At 35.9% G+C, this 27,605-nt stretch overlaps 1 protein-coding gene across 2 annotated transcripts; it reads left to right on the top strand.

The window, feature by feature from the left end:
* Positions 1-236: 236 nt before the first annotated feature.
* On the top strand, positions 237-27,605 carry usp28 (ubiquitin specific peptidase 28). Of its 2 annotated transcripts, XM_046868232.1 has the most exons (26): positions 237-418; positions 3,441-3,515; positions 3,755-3,872; positions 4,630-4,711; positions 4,811-4,973; positions 7,477-7,563; positions 7,794-7,931; positions 9,093-9,163; positions 9,243-9,319; positions 9,398-9,546; positions 9,661-9,788; positions 10,803-10,898; positions 11,008-11,172; positions 12,458-12,672; positions 12,989-13,059; positions 14,485-14,713; positions 16,541-16,849; positions 16,931-17,049; positions 21,291-21,551; positions 22,260-22,355; positions 24,604-24,782; positions 25,086-25,164; positions 25,638-25,717; positions 25,806-25,929; positions 26,542-26,737; positions 26,986-27,605. In XM_046868232.1, the coding sequence occupies exons 1-26, from the start codon at positions 377-379 to the stop codon at positions 27,156-27,158; spliced, it is 3,522 nt and encodes a 1,173-aa protein (XP_046724188.1). In that variant the 5' UTR covers positions 237-376; the 3' UTR covers positions 27,159-27,605. The 2 variants fall into 2 exon arrangements, with proteins under 2 accessions (XP_046724188.1, XP_046724189.1); XM_046868233.1 differs by lacking the exon at positions 22,260-22,355.

Genomic DNA, 27,605 nt, shown 5'->3' with positions numbered 1-27,605 from the left:
ACCCCACGTGACCTTCCGTCAGTCTGACGTGTACTGGCGGCTAATAAAACGTGAACACAGTACTACTACAATACTAATGCCGTTAAAAGAAGGATTTAATATACTGTACTCCCTGACCTACACTTTTCATGCGTTTAAACTAACATTACTGAATTAACTTTCTAGGGAATGCAGCACCTGTTCAACTGCTCTTCTTCTACCACACTAACATACTATTTAGTGCGGCAGTATGCGGTTTGGGACGCAGCTCTGCTCCCTGCGGTGTGTGTGTGTGGGAGTGTGGGTGTGTGTGTGGGGGAGTAATCCATGGAGTAGGTCACACTCAGGAGTCCGGTCGAAGAAATCTGGGGGAAATTAAAAGTTTAACTGTTCTGCCATGAGAGTGGAAGAGGACTTTGAACATGGGGAAAACTGTGCGGTGAGAAGTGCGCTTTGTGTTACGGTCATTTTTATCCACGTCATGTTGGCTTTTTATTTGTTACATTTTTTTTATTGGTTAAGATTGATTTGTTTGTGCTTGTTTATGTGTGCCAAAACATCACATACACGGTGCTTTGCTTTTCTATAACAACAATGTTAAAATAAATACAATTCAGAGAGTTGTGACGTCATAAAAACAGCTCACCGTTATTTGCATTTTGCAGATTGCAGTTTTATCAGTCAGTCATAATAAAAGTTGAAAAGTGCAATATTTTCCCAGTGATTTTTTTTCCCCCTATTTAATTTATTAGTAACTATTCTAGGTCATATGTAAATAGTTTATGTCACAGGTGACTGGTTTTCCTTATTGCTATATTGTCGACCAACCCCTGGTGCCAGGATGAGAGGCGTCATAAACAGAGGTGCTATCTGTGTCAGGGCCAAAAATAGAGCATGAGCCAGGACTTCCAGGCCTTCAGCTCTCCATATATGTCTCCAGCTCCCAGGCTAGTGTTTCTGTCCACCATCACCATCAGTCTGACATTCCCACCTGCTGCTGGAGCTGCTTTATATAGATCCTCAGCTTTCATGCTTTTCTTATCTGGCCTGTTAATGTTTACATGCCACCTGTGCCAGGGGTGTGAATTTTCCACAAGAGCATTTGACAATGAGGAAATTTAACTTGAGAGTGCACTGAGGCTGTATCAGTAATATTTCCCAAATATGAAATGTATGCTTATTATAACTGGGAATGTCATTTTTGACGTTCAGCTATATTTTATGGGAAACATTTTATGTTTCATATGGGATGAGCCTAGCTGGCAAGTGGATATTTGTTTATCTTCAATCACTTTTACACATGAATGTTTTGCTGCACAACTTTGCAGTTTCAGATACTAAAATCTGCGTTCATGAGGCATGGTGGTTAGTTTTAATTTCATCCCATCACTAGCCTCACAGCCAGCCCAGCCAACATTTCACAGCCAACATTTACTTTCTGCATTATTGTATTAGTTTCATTGTAGCATCTGAAAAATTAGCATGTATGGTTAAACATAAAATAACACAATTACACAGCTATTTGATATCTTAAACTACAAGCAGATAAATGTGTGTGTGTGTGTGTGTGTGTGTGTGTGTATATATATATATATATATATATATATATATATATATATATATATATATATATATATATATATATAAAACATTAGATTAAGTGAAAAATGTTTGTAACAGTTGTCTGTAACAGTTCTTTGAATGATCAATGTTAATAACATTAAGAAACCAGAGAAACAAACTCCTTCACTTTCCCATGATGGAAAATAGAAATTCCTTTAGAAAATGGTATAAATGTCTTATTGAAAGCTTTACTATATCAAGATATTTTTTTTGTTCTTGTATCAACAAGTTGCTGTATGAAGACTATATAATATAATATAGGATATATATAGATTACCACTAAAATTCTAAAAGTTAAAATGTAAAATGTAAATCAGATGTAAAATCAATGATTTTCATTGATTTGTCAATCTTATAAACCCATATTTCTCTTCAGTTGAACATGTTGTGAATATAATGAACATGTTTTAACTGAGCAAATGTAACATTTAAAGAACAAATAAAGTTATGTACCATTTTATGGCTGTAACATGTCCAAAAATTGAAATTGGGCAACAGAAGGCAGGAACATTTTGCAACTAATTAGGTAAATTATCAACTTTCATAACATGATTGGGTCTAAAAAGAGTGTCCGAGACAGGCAGAGTCTCTCAGAAATAAAGATGGGGAGAGGTTTACCAATCTGCGAAAAAAAAGGTGTCTAAAATATTATGGAACATTTTCAGAAAAATGTTCCTCAACATAAAATTGTGAAGATCGCATAGTGAATATCTTGGCTTGGTATCTCGCACTTCCGCTCCTCTGATGGTATGTGGGTGCATTAGTGCCTGTGGAATGGGCAGCTTGCACATCTGGAAAGGCAGCAGTAATGCTGGTTATATACAGGTTTTAGAGCACATAGGTTTTTTTTTTTAGGATATTTCAGCAAGACGATGCTGAACCGCATACTGCATCTGTTACAGCAGCATTTTGTTGTAGTACAAGAGTTCGGGTGCTGAACTTGCCTGCCTACAGTCCAGACATTTCACCATTTAAAAACATTTGGCACATAATGAAAGGAAAAATACAACAAAGAAGACTTAGGACTGTTGAGCAGCTAGAATCCTGTATCAGACATGAATGAGACAACATTCCTTTCCCAAAACTCTAGCAACATGTCTCTTCATTCACCAGATGTATTTGGACTGTTGTTAAAAAAGAGGGGTTGCTACACAGTGGTAAACATGACCCTGTCCCAACTTGTTCTTTTAAATGGTAAAATTCCTCAGTTTAAAGATTTTCTGTTTTCTGTTCTGTTGTGAATAAAATATAAATCTCTGAGACTGCAAACAACTGCATTATGTAATTGCTAACAAAATGTCAAATCAAAAAACATTGGTTACAAAGTCAAGCATTAAAGATACAATATTCAAAATATTACGCTTACAAAATTAAATGATTTTAATAAAGAAAAATAGCTCAAAATTAATTCCAGCATGCATAGGCTTGTTACTATGTCAAAAAACTGGTCTGGTTTCATTTATTTATTTATTTTTGCAATATTTAATTTATTTTAATTTGTAAATCACTTTCACAATGGACACTGTTACAAAAATAAATTTGTAAAAATAAATAGCTTAAGAATATATTTTTTAATTCATAAGTTTATCCCTATAAATGTATTCCTTGATATTATTTTATATTGATATTATATAGTCTGATTACCCAGCATTTAGTATTTAGTACTTTTCAGTTTGTGTAAAGGACATATTGCTTATATGTAGAAAACAGTATAATGTTAATTTATCACTATATTAATATTATTAGGTTGCCAGGCATATTTTGCAAAAAATTAAAAAAAAAAAAAAAAGAGAGAGAGAGAAATACACATTTGTTTATTTGCTTGTTTGGTTGTCTAGAATCAGATGCTGCTTAACCAGCTAAAGGAGATCACTGGCATTCAGGACCCTCAAGTTCTCCAGCGTGTCCTTAATGTAGGTTCAAGCCCACGGTCATGCTCTCTGAACTAACAGCACAAACATAAGCATTATTGTATCCTGGAATTTTAATAATAATAATTTACAAATATAAAACTGACACCGTGTCTTCTGCATTTCACTTCAAACACCAGTCCACCAAAGCAAAGCATTATTACTCTCTCATTTATATTAAATATGAAATACAAATATGAATACCATATCATAGACATGACATTAATCTCTAATGACTGCAGGAAAGCCAGGGCGATATTAGCCATGCCATTGGGCTCCTCACCATGCAAACAGAAGAGCAAGAGCAAGTACCTAAAGAAGCTTCAGAGCAACACAGAGAATCTTTGAACCAACACAACAGTAAGATCAGGATACATTACCCACATTATACTGTATATACTGTAATATGAGTACTGTTTCATACACTGCTGAGTTTATAATACACACTGGGGTTTGTCATTTAACTTTTTATAACATTAACTTTAACTGAAAGCAAATATTCTAGTTTAAAAATGTGGAAATGTTACAGGCCATTAATTTTCAACAGGCATTAACAGTGTAACCTTTTTTTCTATAACTGACACAAATGGCATTTTGACTAAGGAATAAAACAGTAAAGTGCACATTCTTATAGAAAATAATTGTTTCTTCACCAAGGTTGATTATTTTCCTGTAACAACATATCATGCAGTGCTTTACTTTAATTATTGTACAATAATTCATAGAAAATTTCCATTTTGTATTTGTATTAGTTTTATTTGTTTTTGTAGGATTTATTTTTTTTATGTTGCAGAGCATCTGAGTAACAAGTCAGATCCTGTTATCACCTACACTATAAAACTTAATGAGAAAACACCATGTTTCATGTCCTGAAAATGTTTTCATATCAGGAGACAAAGTGTTGGCAATGGAGACATTGATTATACATAAATAATTGTTGTTTATTATTATTTTATTATTTTATTTAGCTGTTTATTATTATTATTATTATCTTAGACAATGTGGGGAGTCTACGTTACAAACCCATGTGAATGAGTTATTAATATAGATATGAAATGATTACAATTTTAAAATGCAAGTTTCTAGTAACTGATGAAACTCCTGTTTGTACATCCAGCTAACGATGAACTGCAGGCTGCCATTGAGCTCAGTCTTCAGGAGTCTCAGCAGGCCGAGGCAGAGGAGAGAGAGCTCCACAGGTATCCTGATGTTTCCTTAAAGCCTACCCACATCTTAAAAAATATATGCAAGAACTATTACAGAAAAACATACTCCCCAAAAATTTTTATTTTACACAGGGCTCTTGAGGCCAGTGCTGAGGAGAATGCTGTCCGTGTGAAGAGGAAGAGAAACGAGGCGTCAGGAGAGATGTGCAGTCCGGCAGACTGGATCAGACAGGAGGGTTGGCCTGTGGGTATCCGCAATGTGGGAAACACCTGCTGGTTCAGCGCCGTCATCCAGGTAGGCTGCTGTCTAAACCACAACATTTGAAATAGGAGATTTGTGACAGTTGAGACATGACATGAATCGAAACACATGTTACAAGACACGTGGCTCCACAAACATGAAATTGTATTAGCACTGGGAGTCTTCATCATGTGTCTGATTGTCCTCAGCTGTTTTCACTTAACCTTTTGATTAGTTTCTGTTTATATATCCCGTTGTGTCGTTTGGTATTCATGAAGTATCACATTCAGTTTGCTGCATGTACCATGACTTTTTCTATGCTTTTTATCTCGTTTTGGTTTCTCGTTCTTGTTTTACACAGTTTATGTTGCTTGCCAGTCACCTGACCCATGCTTGTATTACCTTTGAATTTAGATTTGGATTTTGCTTGTTTTGTAAAAAAAATAAAATGTTTTAATATGCATTTACATCTGTCCATATCCTTATCACATGGCATAATCACATTTATAACAGTTCAATTTACAGTCCTTCCCTTAGTAGCTTTCAATTTTTTCTCTCAGAATGTTTGCAAATTGGCATTAACCTCAAATTCCCTACAAACAAAGTCATTACAGACTACAGTTTACAGCTATCACACCTACCCTAATGTTTACATTCACTCAGCTATTGTTTGATTTCACCTGGGGGATTTCACTTTCACAGCGTTTGTGATTGTCACTAAACATTCACCTTGTGAAGTATATATTCTGTGTTCCTTTGATTTGTTTGGTTACCAAGCCTTCATATTCTGATGGTGATTCCGATTCTCTATATTGGCTTTGGTTTCCTTGACATGCTCTTGCCTGCCCTAGTCAATGTGGTTTGTTGATTGCCGGACCATTGCCTGTGCCTTGAGTCTGTTTCTGGATTGTGTCTTTGTTTTGATTGCTGCATTTAATTAAGTTATATATACCAGCACTTTTTTGCCAGCCTGACATTCACTTGTTAAAAAAGGTTCAGCTTTACCTTTGATTAATTCAAATTATGGACGCTGGTGACACCTTCCAAACATTCTAAATAAAAATATTCTTATCTGAAATTTCACCATATCAATAATTACACAGGACTTTTAAAATTCCTCTTTGTAAAGATTCTGGGAAACAAGTGCCTCTGTTGTTAATATAGACACAATAATGTATTATAAATCTGTTATTTGCGGAAGGCACTACTCATAAAGCTGCTCCTGTAGAAGAATTGGATCAGAATCAAGAAATCATGAGTGCTGTGGCATATAACCGTTTCAAAGCCCAAACCCATTAGCTTTTTTAAAAATATTCTTTTTTGCAATCAATGAATATACATTGAGGAAATTAAGCACTGATCATTAATAAATGGTATGACCCTCTGTAGGAGTGTTTGTATATATATATATATATATATATATATATATATATATATATATATATTTTTTTTTTTTTTAAGAAAACACTTTACTATTCAAATCATTATGAAGGAATAATTAAATGTAAACTCAATATTTCACCTTTTGAATTTATTTTAATTGCATTTACACATGGTACCTGATCACATACAATGCAGAATCTTCTGGAATCTTCTGATGCATTTGTGGGATCGCTGGCTTAAATAGATGTATGTGGTATCCTAGACCGAACAAAGCGCACTTCAACGCTCTTATCTCACCTGTTATCTTGTAATCTAGCCATACCGTGCAAATGAAATTACCACCTATGCTAATGACAGGACGCTTGAAACGATGAGCTTCTCTTTCTCTCCGATGCCCATGCATCTCGACACTCTAATTTTATTACAGCCATTCCAGAGTGGATTTAGCCAGGCTTCTCAGATGTCTGTGTTGAAATTCAAGTCTTTATTGATATTGATAGACTGCACAGCAAATTAAATAGTGTAGCATGATGCATGCTGCTCTGAACTTTGACAGCTGTGTTTGTATATAAATAAGTTTGAAATTATAAGATTAGCCATGTTACAAAGTACTGTTAATTCACATCTGTAGCAAAAATCTAGAATGTTTTTTTGGTGCAGGAGCTTGTACTGAGCTTAGTGAACGTTATTCAGTAACATGTTAAAATTAGTTTATCTTGCTATTTGTTGTCAATATTTTTTATTTATTTATTAATTATTAGTTGTCTTACATAAATTCGAATTCATTTGTAGAAAACACTAGTTGTTTGGCTAAATCTGTATACTTCTATTTTATTTCAATTTTTAGATTTGCTAGAAACAGAGCGACAGATTTCCAACTTGGCATAGGTTAATTGGTGCAGATGTGTGCACTATTTGACTATTAATGAGCTCCGCTCCAGTACTTGACAGCTCATCCACCCCCCAGTCATTTTGTTGTATGACAAAAAGCATTGATGTTAACCTCAGCTCTGACCCCAGTAATTACCCACTTTAGAGTGTTTTACATCCCAAAATCCACCCCAGCCATTACGCTCTATTGACGAGTATGCCTTGTGGTAAATGAAAATGAAATGAAAGCAAATGATGATATGCATGAGTCACGCGAAAATTTTCTCGCTCTTGTTGTTTTCAGTCTCTGTTCCATCTGCCGGTGTTTCGCAGACTGGTGCTCAATTACTGCCTATCTGAGCGCGTGCTGGAGAAATGCAAAAGCCACTCTGTGAGTAATCAGCCGCCTGCGATGATCTGGCTCATATTCTGACAAACATTCTCACATGCTCAGATCTTTAGATCCCTTCTGGCATGGGAAAGTGCTTCTGGGAGTACCTTTCAATAAGAGCGTGATTTAGCTAGATTATATATTTGGTGGAATCGCTTGTTTGTTGTCTCAGTGAGAAGTACTCCGACTGTATATGTAACGCCCCATATGTCTCCGTCTTTTTTATGTAGGAGAGGAGAAACATAGCGTTCATGCAGGAGTTGCGATGCCTCTTCGCCCTGATGGTGGGCTCTAATCGCAGGTTTGTGGATCCCTCTGCAGCTGTGGAGCTGCTCAGGGACGCATTTAGGACCAGCGAGGCACAGCAGGTATGCTGACAGTGGTTTAGTAAACAAGATGCAATTGATTGTAATGCATAAAAGAGGAGGCTTGGAAGACAAGCTGCTCTCTCTTATACCTCTTTATCTTTCTATGTCTCTATCTATGTACTGTGTGTGTATATATAATATATAAATAAAATCGATTAAAATATTTAATCATGATTAATCGCTTGATTGTAATGAGTTAACTTGTGATTAATCGCAACTTTAGCACACATTTTTATGTTTATAAAGTACCTAAATGTACTTTTAAATAATACCTTTTAAATACGTTTCTAAGTTTTTAATACTCTAATCAACATGGGAATGGACAAATACGAATGCAATATACAAATGCATGTAAGTGTGTGTGTGTGTGTGTGTGTATAAATGTGTGTATATACACACACACACACACACACACACACACACACACACACTTATTTGCATTTGTATATTGTATATATATATATATATATATATATATATATATATATATATATATATATATATATATATATATATATATATATATATATATATATATATATATATATATATAAAAGATAATGTAAAACTAATCTAAAATGTATTTTTGTAATCTGTTTATTTCTGTAGAACAGCTTTGGGACAATGTCTTGTTAAAAGTGTTTGATAGATAGATAGATAGATAGATAGATAGATAGATAGATAGATAGATAGATAGATAGATAGATAGATAGAGATTGATTGATTGATTGATTGATTGATTGATTGATTGATTGATTGATTTTCATATCCACATGGCATAAGAGCTCTATCTATAGTTTATTAAGGAAAATGCCATCAGATCAAAGCCATCAGATCTCACCTTAAGCAAACATCTATAGATGATGTTCATTGATGTGCTATATAGCGCTCTCTATCATTAACATTAATGCTAATTGGAGAAAAATATTTTGGGAGAATATTGTTCATTTCTTCAATACAATTACAGAGACTTGCCAAGATGCACTGAAGCTGTTTTGGTGACTCATAGTGGCACAGCAGCTTACTAATACACTTTGTTTTGTTTGGGTTCTATAATTTGTTTCCCTTATGTGCTGTATGTGTGCAGCAGATGGTTAAGGTACACTGTGATAAGGTTAAGTAGAGACAGTATGACAGAGGTAACATGCTTGCCTGTTTTAGGATGTTAGTGAGTTCACACATAAGCTGCTCGACTGGCTCGAGGACGCTTTCCAGCTGGCAGCTAATAGCAGGTACACTTTTGGAAATAGAAGATTTTTATGATTGAATTTGAAATAACCATATTGATATATGGACTTTCTGGTTCATCAGTGATCTAGAAGATAAACAGGACAACCCAATGGTTCAGCTTTTCTACGGGAAGTTCGTTGCTCAGAGAGTTCATGAGGGTAAGGGGAAAAAAATATCATTTCATTACTGATACATAATGTTGACTAGATGTTGAACTAAAATTAGTTTGAATTCAGGTAAAATCCTGTCTACTATCGAGCAGTTTGGGCAGTACCCTCTGCAGGTTAACGGGTTCAACAATTTGGATGAGTGCCTGGAGGGTGCAATGGTAGCAGCAGAGATCGAATCAATACACTCTGATCAAACTGTGTCATCTGGACAGGAGGTCAGTGTTATGATCTAAAATAAAAGTTTATTATACAATCTGATGCTGTTAGGAATGTAATTGTCTAATTATAATGCAAATATTTGTGTAAATACGGAACAAATAATTTTTCAGCGATGGTTCTCGAAGCTGCCACCAGTGTTGACCTTTGAACTCTCTAGATTTGAGTTCAATCAGTCTTTAGGACGGCCAGAAAAAATACACAAGAAGCTTGAGTTCCCCCAGATTATCTACATGGACAGGTGAGAATGAATTAAAGTAGTTTATTCTGTTTTAGCTGCAGTTATTTTACAGACATTTTACAGACGTTTTTATCTGGTTCTTGAAATTGTATGACAAGGTTTTCTGTTTGGAAAAAAAGTTTTAGCAAGCTATCTATGTTGCAAAAAAAAAAAACACGGTTTCACTAGAATATGTCATCTATACATAAATAACAAGCTAACAAAATTAGCAGGGTGTTATTTAACATTTTACATTGACATTTTGGAGCTTGAAGATTTGCCCATTTCTTTAATAATAATAATAATAATAGTAATAGTAATAATAATAATCTTGTTTATATGATAGAGTTATAATAACTAACCACTAGGATTTAGTGAGTTTTATGGGCAAAAGTATTGGGACACTTGACTTTCCCAGCCATATGTGGTCTTTTCCCAAACTGTTTGGATAAAGTTGGTGGCACGCAATTGTAGAGGATGCATTTGGGTTCAGTAGCATTAAACCTTTCCTTCACTTGAACTAAAACTAAGTTTCTTTCGGCTTTTCCCATTAGGGGTCGACATAGCAAATCAACCGTATTCGTGATCTGCATGTTTGATTTGGCACATGTTTTTATGCTGGATGGCCTTCCCAACGCAACCCTCCCCATTTTTCCGGCACTAAGAGTGCACTGGCTTGTGCAACCCTAATGGCTGGGTTCCTTGAACTACGAGGCCCAAATCTGTTCCACCCTGACAGTTCCCCTGGGTTCCCCTCCTTTGTTCCCAGGGGATGTATGTGATTTATAGTTAGCATACTTTACTAACAGCCTTTTTCTGCAGTTGTAGCTTACAATATATCAAGCTAATGTAAGTTTAACTAAACAGTTAACAATATGCAGCTCATCTGCTAAACTTCACACACATTATATGTTTTGGCTAAATAAATTTGGAATAGAGGAAAGCCTTTTCACTGGAAATTCTGTCTTTGAGATGAGCAATAGACTCACTGTAGCTAAATCTAATCTAAAGCTTGTGTCTTTATTCTCTGAGTAGATACCTTCACCAAAATGTTGAACATACACATGGAAGAAGAGGGGAGGTGAAGAGGCTTAAGGACCAGTTAACAGTTCTTCAGCAAAAACTTGAAAGGTCAGGAATAAATGGCAAACGTGGACAGTGCTATAACAGCAGATATTCTTTTTATGAAATGTGACACAATCTTTGACATTGCTTCAGTTGTTTTTTATTCGTTTTCAAGCTATAAAAACTACGGATCCGGGCCGAACAAGTACCCTCTGGCAGACATGCTGCAGTATGTTTTAGAGTTTGCCAGCTCAAAGCAGACAAACACATGCATGTCTGTCGCTTCAACTGGAACTGCCAGCGCTCCTGCACACACAGAACTCAGCTCAGAACACACCAGGCAAGTGACCAAACATGAGCCTTTCTTGCATTCGTAACACTTTGTTAACACTATTACCTCTGATCAAATAATATTAAGAATATAACACATATGCAGTACAGTTTGAAAACACTCATTCTTTTATCATTTTAGTGAGACATGTGCATGTTTCCTTTGCTTATATACAACAAACTATATATATATATATATATATATATATATATATATATATATATATATATATATATATATATATATATATATATATATACACATTTGATTTTAAACTGATTTCCATTGAAAAATCCTTGTTTAGCATGAATAACAGCTTTGCACACTCTTGGCATGTGGACAGTTCATTTCTCCAAACATTAAATAAAGTTCCAATCAGCTGCAGTCCAGATAGAATTGCGTTGATATATGGAACCCCAAACCTTTACGCTTCCACCTCCACATTTGACTGTGAGTGTGAGGCAGTCTGCTAACATCTTTTCTCCTGTTCTCTTTATATAAGAGCTAAAAATGTTACATTTGGACTCGGCACTTTCTCCCATTCCAATTCTTGATTGCTTTTTCCTTTTACCTAGTTTGCTGCATAAAAACTAAACGCACATGCATGTTTAATAAGGCTTTTGACAGACACTGTATATTATTAACAGAACACACCCTCATGTCTGCACTTTTAATATTATTTTCAGATCATCCATACCCCTCCCCTTAATTCTGCACATTTTATCTTCTTATACACAAACATTTCAATGCATGATATTCTATCAGAGTAAACCAAGGATTTAAATGACAAATTTAAAGAAATCTTTAAATTCTAATGCTGATAATAACATAAATTTAGCTTTTACATAAGTATGTGTAATAAGTATTGCATTTATATAATGTGAATATAATGAAAAAAAATCTCAGTTGATTTTTATAGATGCAGAGTGGTCTAAAATTCAGATTTGAATAATCATATGTTAAAAAGTGGATGTTACACATATTACATACACTATTATACTGTTATAATTATACCCTTCACAAACTTAGACTTTTCACATAAGCATGTGTTTTTAAAATGTTTTTATATAAATATATTTTATATAAAAAAAAAAAACACATGCTTATATATATATATATATATATATATATATATATATATATATATATATATATATATATATAAAATATACTTTTTTTTTAGCATCTTTTATGTATTGTCATTTTTCAAGGCATAACATGGTGAAATGCAGAATAGTATGTATCTTCTTTTTGAAAAACATGACTGACTGAACTTTGTGTAACCCATGGTTAGCCAAACAGAAGGAGATGATGCCTGCTCATCAGATGTTTCAGGCTGCACACAGAGCTCTACCCAGAGAACGCCCATCCACAAGCCCTTTACCCAGTGTAGACCCCCCACTGACTGGCCTCAGCACCCAGCACCGGGCAGCGTGAGTGACGAGGAGCTGCATTTTGTCAGGGGCTGCCTGCAGCGCTGGAGAACCGAAGCAGAGAACAACATGAACGGTGCTTCCCCCTGTTTGGCTTTTCAAACACTTATGGTATTCTTTTCTCTCGGTGTGAAGTATTACTTAGACTTCTGCCTTTACAAGGAAACAGGAAAAAAAGCAATCATTGTTCTCCACCAGTGTTGCAGAAGCTGTTTTGTTCCTTTCAGCTCTGCAGTATCGACTGTTGTTCACGAGGCCGCATGTTGTGCCCTTTACCGTATTGTATTAGAGCACAGCCTTATTTTCCAACAGATATCCTAATGTGTTTGAGTGTATCAGGAGCCTGGCCTCGGGTGCACCCTATTGATTGCTGTTCTCTCCTTGTGTTGCAGAGCTCAAGGCCAGCATTGACAAGGTCAGCCAGGCTCTTGAGGGGATGTACTCAGATAACAGTCTGTGTCAGGTAAAGTCTATTTTCTGAAACAGCCCTCGGCCCTACAAACGTCCACCTCCTTTCACTGTGGCATTACTTTCTGTCTGTGAGCAAAAGTGCTATATTTTTTAAGTTGAGTGATTGTGATTGCAAAACACATAAATTATACATGCAAATGTTCAGTAATGCAAATGCAAGCAATAAGTAAATGCAAAACTAAGCCCTATATTGAAAAAACACTAAGTGCAATTTTTTGGATAAATACAATATGAGGACGTGTGAATATTAGCACGCATCCCGCTGTGATTTCTAATCAAATCAACTCTTTTAATTCATTTTTGAAACTTGTGTGCACTAACAGATTTTGAGAAGCATTTTCACGATTATATTGATTTTTGTATTTTTTATTTTCCAGAAATAATCAGCAGGCTGACAAACTTTGTTTTAAAATGTGGATATTTATTGATTTAATTAGCATTTATTCTAGCATGTAATTTAAAAAAAAAAATATATATATATATATATATATATATATATATATATATATATATATATATATATATAAATATGAAAACAATATAGCTAATACTATTTCCACTGCCTTTGTTAAACTGGTGCTGTAAATATGTAACATTCCATATGGAAAGCTAGGTACGGTTGAAAGTGGAAATTTTTTTATTTGTTTGTTTGTTTGTTGATCAGAATTCAGCAGCATTGACACTATATGAGTTTACCCAGAACACCATGCATTTATGGAAACAAAATTGTTAGATATTAAATCTGATTTAACAGCTACAGCAGAAATTGAGAGTGAAGCAGCCTATTTATATTGCGGTAATGCAGCATAAATAGTGTTCCTTGTAAAAACCACATTGTAACTGGAAATCTGGAAAATAGTGTTTTGCTTCTGCATTTACACTGAAAGGGTCGCAGCAGCACAATTCTGATCTAAAATGGGTTTTTGACAGATGTTTTTATTATAATCTCCACCTTGATCAGCACAGGCACATTTATTTGTGCACACAAAAATATGACAAACTGAGCAGGTTCAGCACACAAATGCGCAATATATAACCTGTTATAAATTTAACTCAAATAGAGCAGAACAATAATGCAGCTGGTATTTAAAAACAAAATTAGCGTTAACCGAAGGTCACAATAACATCATGTAATAATATCTTGAAAATAGTCATATTTATTTTTTATTTTCTAATACAGATATAAGTCTATTAAACCTAGTTCTAGACATTTTATATTCATATCAGACTTGTCCATTTATCTTGTTAGAATAGTAGAATATTAATAATTAGAAATAGTAGAATAATAATAATTTAGAAATGTAAGATAAATCCATCCATGTTAAAGACATTTGCACTTTGCAAGATATAATTTCTTGCAGCAATGATGTTAGTATGAAAGTCTCTTATGTAATATGATGTCTCTCCTTGTCTCCAGGTACCATACAGGCTACATGCAGTTCTTGTTCATGAGGGACAGGCTTCTGCTGGACATTACTGGGCCTACATCTATGATCATGCCCATAAACGCTGGCTGAAGTACAATGATGTGATGGTGACTGAGTCTTCATGGGAGGAGCTGGTACGAGACTCTTATGGAGGAATGACCAACGCCAGTGCTTACTGTCTCATGTACATTCATGACAGACTTCCACACCTCATATCAGGTACTTATTAAATTATTTGTGGCTTTAAGCATGATTGTTAGCCTTAAGCTTATCAGTAAAATAGTGACAAAATTAACATTTTCAAATTCCCCTCTCTCTCCATCATTGTTTCTCTCGTTGTCTCACTCTCTCTTTGTTGATATTCTTTACTTACATGCATGGTACTAACTGCCAAGTATGATAGTTTAGCCCAGGCTATGATTTAAGCTACATGCTATTGGCTGTTGGCTATATGTCTTGACTTCCTGTTTCAGTGGAAATTACATCAGTACAATTCATAACACTGCCCAATTTTAAGGCACTTCACTGAAACTTTAAGTGCTGTTTCATTATAATCTGGTCGTTTGTTAATAATAATGGAGCACAATAATTTAAGAATGACAAGTGAATAGAATATGCTGCTTTGGGCTCATTGGAACTAAGTAGTTAAAGAATGGAAAAAGACGAGTTGATATTTTTTTTATCCAGTTTTACTTAGTATACAATTTTAGGGAACCTGTGCCCACCATAACCTTAGATTCCTGTTCTTGGCTGGCAGGAGTGGAACCTGTCTTTCAGCTGTTTCAACTCCTCGACCTTAAGGTTCAATGTGCTGTGTGTTACAACTACAGCTGTAAAAATTGGCTATTTGAGTCACTGTGGTTGTCCTGTTAGCCTAAAATTCTTCTTTGACCTCTCATCAGATCAGCCCATTGGGCTCCAACATTCATTCCAAAAATCATTCCAATCCCAGTGTTTGATTTGTACATTACTGAAGCTCTTGACTTGTATTTGGAGTATGTTATGCACTGTGTGTTATGCCTCATGATTGGCTGTTAGTTTTGAATCTTTTTGCAGTACAGTGGAACCTCGGAGCTCGCGAGGGTTAGGGACCAAGACTGGTCGCGAGTTCTGAATTTTCACGACCTTTTGATACGCCCCTTCCAACCCAGTAAAAACCCAAAGAACACTATACGAAATCGATTTAAATGAGTAAATAACACTACTTCACTCCATAACACTTAATTATTAGACAATTTTAATGAGATAAACCTTGATTAGAAATGTTAAAACTAGCGTTTTGAGCAGCTCGCGGTTGCTCACGAGCCGATCTGAATGAGAGTCGCCGGTCGGAATGAAAGTCGCGAGCATGCGAGGTCGCGATCGCTGAGGCCGCGAGCTCCGAGGTTCCACTGTAATTAGATTTTTCTATTAGATATTAAATAAACTAGACTAAAAATACTTTTTTGTGTCTAAGAACCTTTGCAAATAAGTAAACAGTATGTAATACTTTTTTATTGAGACTATCTTGTAAATAAAATTAATATTTTGTATTTTCATTTTTTTTGTGTGGTATTTATTTTGCAAGCTTATCAAAAAGTGTTTTATTATTTATAAACATATATATATATATATATATATATATATATATATATATATATATATATATAAAAATTAAATCCAAAGTTTCACCAGTAGAGTGCATAGCAATGAGTATGAGAGAAATAGCATTGCTGTTATTAATAAGATGCTATTTTTATTTAAATAAATTTGGTAACATGATGGATTGCTTGACACACTATAAGGGGCAGCATTTGGTCCATGGACCACTTGTTTATAGTATTATAATTTATAATGTTGCACTCTAAGATGTGTATATTATGCCATGTTTTTTTCTTTTGGTGGTGTTGATAAACCACTGCTTTTGCAGAACTGATATGAAATCAAGCAAAAGTTTTAAATGAAATTTGATGGATTTGTCTTTTCATGTGTGGTTCAACTCCCAGTGGGCGTGTGTATCGTGAACTATTGATTGTTCCATTACTCTCTCAATTGTGTTAATGGCAGAGGACACAGACAATGAGACGGGTCAGCTTCTGCAAGGCATGGATTCCCTTCCTTCCATACTGAAACGCTATGTCCGTGAGGACAACCGGTGGTTCCAGCAGCAACTGAGGGAATGGGAGGAGCAGTTCCATCAGGCGTCTCAGAATGAGCCACAGGTTCCCATAGCACAGGCGTCCACCACTGAAGAGGAGAACCCTTCAGAACCAGTGCACCCAAATCCAGAACCAAAACAGGAACCTGAAAAAGAACATGAGAAACCAGAAGAACTGACCCTAGAGGCCGATCAGGAGCCGGTTCAGAACTCAGACGGTCAGCTATTTTTCCAGACGAGGTTATCTGACTGGTTGCATCTGTTACAGCATATCAAATCATCATCCTTTCCTTTTTCAGAAGCCAAAACCAGCGTGGTAGATCTTGATTCAACACTGGACAGCAGTAAAGGGGAAAAGGAGGTTACTGCAGATGCCACCTCTCTCAGTCTGACCCAAAGCCAGCTGGATGAGTGTCAGGTGAGCTTGTCAGTTGATCCTGTTTAGAAATAGTTCTCATAGACAGCCCCTGTAAACAGCATGAAAGGTTACTGTACTGAGGAATTGTTTGGTTTGCAGACTCTAGTTCAAAACAAGGTGTTTTTTTTCTTGTTTTCTTATTAAATCTAAATTACAGCTAGTGGATGAAATAGCAGAAATACCAGACAATATACACCAATCAGGCATAACTTTATGGCCATCGACAGGGCATAACATTAAGACCACCTGCATAATGTTGTGTTGGTCTCCCTTCTGCTGCCAAAACAGTTGTGACCCATCGAGTATTAACAGCATTAACTTCTTCAGCAATTTGAGCTACAGTAGCTTGTCTATTGGATCGGACCACACGGGTCCAGCCTTCCCACGTGCATCACTGAGCCTTTGCTGCCAATGACCTGTTACCGCTTCATCACTGATCCTTCTTCGGACCACTTTCAATAGGTACTGAACACTGCAGACCAGGAAAACCCCACAAGAGCTGCAGCTTTGGAGATGCTCTCTTTCTCACCAGCAAACCATGCCGCATGCAGAACCTGCCAAAAAAACAGGACGATGGCCGACTGTCAGTTTTGTGTTTTTCCGAGGGCTTTAAGTTCATGGTTAAATATTATGCTACTTTTAAAGAGAGAATGAGAGTAATTTTTGGAGCTGTATTGTTATCAAGCCTTCAACCAGCTGTAGTTTAGGCTACAGGTAAGCAGGGGGACCAGAACCTGCTAGCAAGTGCAATGATTGAAGAGGCTTGTGGTATTCAATAAATGTTTCATTTATGCAAATTTCTTATTAATTAACTGTAAGATTGAATTAGATTAAGGTGGGGAAAAAAATCAGACAAACATATCGGACAAAATCGGCATCAGATATTAACCATCAGCTGCCCTGATTTTAAAATATCGGCATCGGCCAGAGAAAAATCGATATCGGTCAGTCGACCTCTAATTATCATGTCATAATGATATTCCTGATTGGTGTATGTGTTAAAGATTGAAAAAACACTATGTATTCTTTTTCAAAATGTCTGGTGTCACTTAGTCTTTGCTTCTAGTCTGTAGACGTGGAACTTGATGTGGTCTTCTGCTGTCATAGCTGCCTCAGGTTTTGATGCATTCTCAGATTAATTTCTGCTGGTTTTAAAGAGTGGTTTAATTGAGTAACTGTCACCTTCCTGTCACCTCAAACCAGTCTGGCTATTCTTGTCTGACCTTTATCATCATCATCATCATTTATCTAGGGAATCTCAGCATCTTCAGCTCTGCCACCTCCAGCTCCACCTCCTGTCTTTTAGTCAATGCCACTGGCTTTAAACCATACAACATAGCAGGTTATACTACAGTCCTATAAACTTTCCCTTTCACTCTCGCAGATACTCTTCTATCACAAATCACTCCTGCCACTCTTCTTCACCCACTCCACCCTGCCTGAACTCTTTTCTTCACTGCTCTAACAAACTCTTCATTACTTTGCACAGTTGACCCAAGGTACTTAAACTCCTACACCTTCACCATCTCTTCTCCCTGCAACCGCACCACTCCACTGCCCTCCCTCTCATTCACACACATGTACTCACATGTTCTACAATCTTGCCACCAATATCATCCCTAAACATCATAGTCCATGGGTACTCCTGTCTGACCTCGTCCCTCAACCTGTCCATCACCACTGCAAACAGGAAAGGGCTTAGAGCCGATCCTTGATGCAGTCCCACTTCCACCTTGAACCAGTCTGTCATTCCTACTGCACACTTCACTTTTGACACACTGTCCTTATACATGTCCTGCACCACCCTCACATACTTCTCTGCCACACCTGACTTCCTCATACAATACCACAATACCATGCTTCTACTGGTATGTCATCTGGTCCAACCGATTTTCCATTCTTCATCCTCTTGATTGCTCTTGATCATCCAACCTTTCCTCTTTTATTTTTCTCATTCATCAGCTTCTGAACACACTTTCCTCACTAGTCAACACACTTCCATCTGCATCTTTTATTGCTAAGAAACATGCCTCAAACAAACACACAAAAAACTGCTGCGATCAGTTTAAAGCCACACGGGTCCTTACTCAAATTAAATATCAAGCCTCATGACACTCTTCAAAATGCACCTGCTTTCTTGGACACAGTTCCCCGGATTTCTGTTTATGGTGGTAGTAGTAAAGCACTTAAGAAGGGGCTTGTCTTTGCCATTAGTTTGCAGGGTTAAAGTGTTGATTTTTCTTTCTAGAGAACAGGGTGTGATGTTAAACTATTGTCTACAGCTGTCTTTACTCAACATAGCATGTTTGTGGTTGAAGCCTGACCTCTAGTGGTGAGACTTTAGTGAGATTTTTGACCCTGGCGTCATTTAAAATGGGATCTTGCTAAAGCTAATAAAAACTGTAAGGATCCGAATAAGTGTTCACTTGTGAATATATAGGAAACTTCTGGAAGAAATAAAATGACATGATGAGAGCATTGTATGCAGAGTTCCTTGTGTAATACAATGTGACACATCCAGTTCCTTCATTCTTTCACACCCCGGTGTAGTCAAAGTTTATTAGAAAATACTGCAGGCAGATACAAACAAAAATAACTGCAGTGGAGGGCTGCATTGGTCAAACTGTTGGTCAAAACTGTAAATTTATGAGTGTACCAGATTAGTCAGATTTCATTTAGAATTGGGAAAGGGAGGGATTTAAAAAAGTCTAGCTCAGAATATTTTAACGTCAGTCCACATACAGCTTTTTATAGACTAAGACATAATATATTTTCCCTGGAACAGGTACTGAGACTAAATTAAACCAACACAGTTGCCATGAGGAGGTGTCAATCACCAAACTGTTGCTAAATTAAAACCTGAATTGTTGTTCATAGTTATATCAGTTTTTTCTGAAGAAAATATACTGAGGACAGGTCCATATTAACTTTGAATATAATAATAATATATACTCATATTAAATTTGAATGTATTAATTATATTAATCAATATTAAAGAAAAGAAAATATATATTTTTAAACTAAAACATAAAGCAACACTCCAAATAAATAAAAACAGTCACATCCAAACTTATTAAAAAAAGAGCCTTCAAATAAACACATCAGTGATTTGCCTCTAGGGGGCACTTTCGTTGTGTATAACGCAACCCGGAAAAACTATCCGAATGGTTTTTTGCCGATAGTTCCAGCAATTAACTATCAGTGCCGACTAATTGGCAAAAAACGATCTCTAGTTGTTATGTATTCTTTGGAGCAAATTCTGCCCTTTCCTGTATTAAATAAAAACATCTGTAATTTAATAATGAAGACTACTGATTCTAAGGCTGTGAGTTCAAATCCCAGCATGACAGGCTGCCATTGCTGGGCCCTTAAGCAAGACTTTAACATTCAATTGCTTAGTTGTTTATATTGTTTAAATAAAGGCATCTGCTAAATGACATATATGTTCATAAAAATACAAATACTGAATGACAAAGAAAATCTATTTTGCTCATTCACCCAAATATAAATCTTTTACCTCAAGTTTGGTGATATGTAGAGTTGAAATATTTTGATAAGAAAGGTCAATAAGTGAAACAGTTGTTTGAAAGTTTAATTTTTGTTTAATTATTGCAACTAAATAATTTACTGTAAAATATAAAAACAACAACAGGGGCTAAAAAGAGATGGGTAAAGTTGAAATACCTGGAACATTATTCATGATGTTTCAAGCCATATATGGTTCATCTCCAAACTGTTACCCCAAAATTGGAGGCACACAATTATGTAGGATGTCTTTAAATGCAGTAGCATGAATTTTCACTACACTTGAAGTAGGAGATCCAAACATGCTTCAGCATGACAATGCCCCTTTGTACAAATCCAGTTCCATTAAGATATGCTTTACATGGTTTGGAGTAGAAGAACGTGGGTGGCCTGCTATAGAGCTTTAACCTTAACCTAATTGAACCTTATTGACCTCCTCACCCTACATCAGTACCTGACTTTACTAACGCCCTTGTGACTGAATGAACACAGATCTCTACAAGCACACTCCAAACCTGAGTGGAACGTCTTTCCAGAAGAGTGAAGCTTATTATTTTAGAGAATGGGGCCTAAATGTAGGAATGGGGAAATATTTGTGTTAGTGATCTAGAAATTATGGTTCGAACAGCAATAATATATCATTGTTTGGTTTGGTTTGAGCAGTAATGTGTCATTATATTCTGTACCTTTTTGCCATATTTTGTTTGTTCATATAGCCATCTCAGAATGTGGTATCTCAAAAGGATGAGGAGACAGTGGAAGCAGAGTCTAAAGAAATGAATCAGACTGTAAGCAGTGAGCAAACAGAAGCAGAATCAGACCAACAACCTGAGAGTGAGGAGGCTGAAGTACAGGCTGCATCAGCAAAGGAAAGTCAAGCCGAGGCCACACAACCTGAAAACGAGGTGTCAGAGGTAGAGATCCCTAATGTGGGCAAGATCCTGCTGCAGTCTGATATAGACGGATATAACGAAGAGGTAAATGTGCTGAGCATTTACTAAAACAAAATCACATTGTATGATGGTGAAATGTTCAATGGTAAAATAATTCATAATGGAAAATCTACACTGAATAACAAAATATAAAAATATAAAAATAAACTTATATACTGTGAATTTCATTACTTAAATGAAATTCCAAAGACATTTTTGTTTCAATTAGCATGTTGATGTGAGCTGACATCCACAGTGTTCCTACATTACCCACAATGCTCCTTGGCTGCCAATCGATAGTGGTGCCAGTGATATTTCGCCTTGATGTCTGTCTAAAATGAGCGTCCTTTATAGTCCTTTAGTCTGTCCAACTTTACACTTCTTCATCTGTACACTCTGCTCCAACAGATCAGCTTTCGAAATTGCAACTCTTTTGCTAATATGTAATTGAATTTATTATTTTGTAGCTCAATAACTATCCAGGCAGAGTCTCTGCCATGACTCAATTATGCCTATTAATCACCAGTATAACGACGCTAACAATGTTCTCCCCCATGGTGTTTAAGCGACAGACTAATATTAACTTCACAAAGGAATAATAAAACCAACACATTAACATCGAAATCACTAACCATAGGAGGAACAGTTTAATAAAAACATTTTCACAGTGTTACAGGATGGTTCGTGAAGTTTTCTTTAAAGCACTGGTTAGTAATGTTTCCTGACATACTTTCTGTTTCCTTGCCTGTACAGATGATGCTTACTCCAGCTATGCAAGGTGTTATCCTAGCCATCGCCAAAGCCAGACATGTCTTTGACAAGGATGGTCCTGAGGCAGGGCTTATCAAGGTTAAGCATGTTCAAGTCTTAAACTTTAAACACTGATGTTATAATCATCATTATGCCCAGAGACAAATTAGTCATAGCTTTATTGTTATGTACATTGATAAACTGTCTATGAATTTAGTTTGTTAAAGCCTTTTTGTTACTGATAATAGCATAAACAATTTTATATGTCCTCTGTAATGGAAACCTAATCTTTATTTACTAATAAAAGCTTCAAAAGGTAACATAGAAGATAATCAAGAAATCAATCAGTACATTAATGAGGTGCCTATTTACAGGAAATACACTGCAAAAACTGAAATCTTACCAAGTGAAAAAAAAAAATATGGTTAAATCTATGTATTATTTCCCATTATATGATTGCAATAAAACAAATATAAGATTATTAAAACTATTTCGAGACTATTTATCTAGTGTATTACATTTTCTTATTTAAAAAGTGTGTGTGTGTGTGTGTGTGTGTGTGTATGTATATATATATATATTTCCACACACTAAGGGTGTAAAATGCCTGCTTGGTTAAATAATATATAAAAAAATATTTTCATATATTTTATTAAAAAATAAAATACAATAAATAAAATTAATTTAATACACTTTTTTTCATATTGATTAAACTAAATGATCAATTAAATTGACACAAATAAAAAAAATGTAAATTAAATGAATAAAAAAGGTTAAATAAATAGTTTACATTATTCTAGGTTCTTTTTTTATACGCCTGACATTGTTGTGTATGTTTTCAAGTTTAATAATAATAATAGTAAATGCGCTGAAGTGCGGTCCGCAACTTAATACGTCTCTGAGGTCAAATCAGATTGTAAGTATGTTCCGCACGTGAAAACACGTGTACTAAAAAACACATGTAGCCCCTTTACCGAAAAATTACGTTACGAATACGTGTACCATTACACTCCTAATATATACATGAAATTATATACTATAATATATACTATGAAAATAACTTAACATACAGCCATTATTGTCTAAATAACTGGCAACAAAAGCAAGTACACCCTACATGAATAATTTCTGAAAGCACCATTGTTATGTAGCACTGCTGTAATCCTACTGGGCATGGAATTCACCAGAGCTGCACAGGTTGTTGCTGGGATCCTCTTCCACTCCTTCATAATGGCATCACAGAGCTGCTGGATTTTAGACAAATGGCACTCCTCTACCTTCCTCTTGAGGATCCCCACAGGTGCTCAGTAAGGTTCAGGTCTGGAGACATACTTGGCCACTCAATCACCTTCAGCTTCCTCAGCAAGGCAATTGTCATTGTGGTGGTGTGTTGGGCGTCTTTATTATGTTGGAAAACTGACGTTCAGCCCAGTTTCTGAAGAAAAGGCATCATGTTCTGCTTCAGAATGTCACAGTGCATGTTGGAAACCATGTTTCCCACAATAAAGCGCAGCTCCTCAGTACCAGCAGCACTCATGCAGCCCCAGACCATGATGCTACCACCACCATGCTTGACTGTAGGCAAGACACAACTTTCTTGGTACTCCACACCAGGGCATCGCCCCACATGCTCGACAGGTGATGAAGTGGCCGAGTATGTGGAACTTATTGATCACCTTTGGGGCATCCTCAAGCAGACGGTGAAATTTAATTGGAAAATTAAATTAAATACTTTACATTTGTTAGCCCCCATTTGGGTAATGTATATATGTGTGTGTGTGTGTGTGTGTGTGTGTGTGTGTGTGTGTGTGTGTGTGTTATTTTTAATATGAAATTTTCTAAAGTTCTACTTAACTGTTCTACTTATTTCAGCATACTTTAACAAATGTCAGTACTAATACGTGTACCGTTACACCCCTAATTTATATATATATATATATATATATATATATATATATATATATATATATATATATATATATATATATATATATATATATATATATATATATATATATATATATATATATATATATAGTTGTGTGTCTTATACTGTCAGTCTTATACTGAATGTCTTTGTTTGTCCATTTTAAATAAGGGAGAAAATTAAATAAGCTTTAATTTATTTATTTTTCTTTGTACACTTGAATAAAATGGGGCTCCAAAAATGAGCACTTACTGAAAACAACTATAGTCAACTTCAACCGAGTATTTTGCACTCCAGTTTTAATTTTTTGTTGATTTATTTTATTTTATTGTCGTTTTTATTTTATTTTTGCACTTCGAGTGTTTTGACTGGCAGTCTGTGTGTTTTCTGAGTAAACGGTTTAAAATGGCTTTCCACTAGGCATTTCATGAGGAGTACTCCAGGCTGTTTGAGATCTCTCAGGAGGAGGTCACCCCCCAGCAGGACCCTCGCCTCCAGCACATGTTGGTCTATCTCTTCCAGAACAAAGCACCTGATCGCATCATTGAGAGAACTCTGCTGGAGCAATTCGGTGATCGAAACTTGAGCTTTGATGATAGGTATTTCATCTTTCTCTCAATTTTTCACTCAATTGGATGAAAGGTGTTGTGCTTACATGCATCAAGAGTGATAGATTCAGTGAAAAAAAAAAAAAATTATATATATATATATATATATATATATATATATATATATATATATATATATATATATATATAAACTTAAGTAAAGTAATAAAAACTTAATGATGATAAAATCATGTGTGGTAATGGATAGAGAGGATTGCAATAATAATTTGTTTTTTTTAAGCTGTTTCCTCTGTTTTTCTATAATTCCCTGTAATTTTATTTTACATTCATTAGGTCTATCAGTATCATGAGGGAGGCCAGAGCCAAACTTCGTCTTATCAGACCAGAAGACATGGACATGGAGGAGTACCTGGTAATATCACTGACCATCCTGCATTATTTTTTTTCTCATTTATTTCTATATTCAACTGATGCTCTGAACATGAATGGAACTAATTTTATTGGTAAATCTTTATAGGTTTTTCTTTTGTATGCATGGTCCTCTGGTAGTTAAGAAGTAAATCCATACAAGTCAAGTTCAGTAGGATTGAGGTCAGAGCTCTATAGCAGGCCATTCAAGATCTTCCACTCCCATTCATGTAAGCTATATCTGCATAGAGCTAACTTTGTATACAGAGGCCTTGTCATGTTGAAACAAGTTTGAGTCTTCTCGTTCAAGTAAAGGGAAAATGTAATGCTACGGCATCCAAAGACACGCTGTATACAATTGTGTGCCTCCAGCTGAGCGGTAACAGTTTGGGAAAGAACCACATACGGCTGGAAAGTCTGGTGTCACAATACATTTGTCCATATAGTGTATTTCAATTCTGTCTTCTTTCTCATTAGCAATGGCATGACGACTACAGTATGTTCAAGACCGTGTTTGCCTACCTGCTCACAGGCCTTGAGCAATACCAAAATGGAAAGTATGTAAAGAATAATTAATTTTTTCTCTTTTACAGAGAAACTTTCTAACTTTAATACACTCATAATTATCATATTTGTCTCCTAAAGGATTCGAGAGGCACTGATTTATCTTTCACATGCTTACCAAGACAATGCAGCTCTGCTTAGAAGTGGGGAAAAGAGAGGAGTGGACCAGAATCTTATAGCACTTTACAGGAGAAAATGCCTGAAGGTACTGCATGTACAGTATGTCTTTCAGTATGTCCGTACTGGAAACATATCATGATACTTGAAGACATTTTTATGAAATATCTTATATGATTCCTGTGAACTTCAGTTATATTATTAATATGCTTGTTTTTATGCTTTTTAATAACAACTTATATTTCATTAGTTTGCCCTGCTCATGTATATATGTAATTGTAGTTGTGATTATGGCAATGTGTTTTGTAAAGGGATTTTTTATTTATTGAACATTTTTTGGAATAAATCTCAATTTGTCAATGATCCACAAAAAGCGCAAAATGTGATATGACATTCTTTGAGTGCTTTAATATTTACTTGGACGGTATATTAGTATAAATGTAGATAAGTAAATGGTCATTGATATATGCCAGATCCAATCTGATACTGATCAAGCATTACAAGTACAGTAGATTCTATAAAAGAATGTATACATTTGTTTCTTATAATTGTAAATTTGTCCCTAATTTGTCCCTAATGAGCAAGCCAGTGGCAAAAACTCCCTAATGGCATGAAGAAGAAACCCTGAGAGAAAAACCAGACTCAAAAGGGAACCCATTCAGATACTATTGTTCTTATTTGCACTGTGGTTGCTCTGCAGGAGCTAAACGAAAATGCTGCAACGCTGTTTAAAAGCGGAGAAGAGAGCGACGTGGAGGAGGGTGTGACCATCATGAACGACTGTGTCATCCCCTGCATGCACCTTATGGTCCGAGACAGCGTCACGCAGGAAGACATGGATGCTATTGAGGCGATCAGGAGTCACTGGTGTTCTTATCTGGGACAGGATATGGATGGTAAGGCTCTCACTTGTGGCCTGTGATCTGTAACCTCGGCCGTAATAAGGTGAAACTGTTTAGCTGGTCGATTAGCTGGATGCTTGAATCATGATGGACATAGTTGTGTTACATATCAAGCTGGTATGAAGTAAAGGAAATTAAGATCATTAATACAAATTAAATGATTACATTATACATACCTAAAAGACAGCATTACTTATACACTATAACATTGGCTTAACTCAATTTGTTCTCTTTGATGATAGAGTTGCAGCAGGAGAAGCTGAGCGAGTTCTTACCCAGGGTTCTGGACTGCTCAGCTGAAAGAGTGGTGCTGAAAGAACCACCCAAAGTGAGAAAGTCACCCCACGACCTGTGCAGCCGCCTGGCCGCCGTCATGGAGTCCATTCACAGCACATCAGTCGTCGCGGTGAAGTGAGCACATGCAGGGGAGGTGGCGTATTAGTGACATACTGGTTATACGGCACCAGCCTTTGAATGCTGATGTATAATCAACCACTGGTTTTTATTGTTGTTGCACTGCATATAGAGGTGTCCTTTTTTATACATATTTTTAACTTGCATTGGTCGACCCTGACACTTCAATGCACAGTCTAGTATTTGGAGAACTATTGTTTGGTCATGTCATGCTCCTTTACCGTGTTTGATCTCAGGAAAGATCAAATTTGATTTTATTTGGGAGGTATTTGGAGAAAAGATGCTTGAAACTTTTGGCTTTTTTACAAGTACTGTAGAACAACCTTTGGTGTGAAATTAACCCTTAGTCACCATAGTCGCAGTTTCAGGTTGCTGCTGGTTTTCCTTTCCTCTCTTTCTTCCCTCTGAGCCTGTGCCAACCCTCAATAAACTCTTTCACTTTACTGTA

This window comes from Silurus meridionalis, chromosome 15 (genome assembly GCF_014805685.1).
Source record: "Silurus meridionalis isolate SWU-2019-XX chromosome 15, ASM1480568v1, whole genome shotgun sequence".
NCBI classification, from domain to species: domain Eukaryota; kingdom Metazoa; phylum Chordata; class Actinopteri; order Siluriformes; family Siluridae; genus Silurus; species Silurus meridionalis.
Note: the sequence above shows the minus strand (reverse complement) of the source record. Positions and strands in the feature narration are given on the sequence as shown.

Bases quoted from the DNA above. Each gene is read 5' to 3' on its own strand.
- usp28 (XM_046868232.1), top strand. From the start codon at position 377: ATGAGAGTGGAAGAGGACTTTGAACATGGGGAAAACTGTGCG. The intron at 9,164-9,242 runs GTACACTTTTGG...CTGGTTCATCAG, and splicing joins CAGCTGGCAGCTAATAGCAG to TGATCTAGAAGATAAACAGG. The intron at 21,552-22,259 runs GTAAATGTGCTG...TTGCCTGTACAG, and splicing joins TAGACGGATATAACGAAGAG to ATGATGCTTACTCCAGCTAT.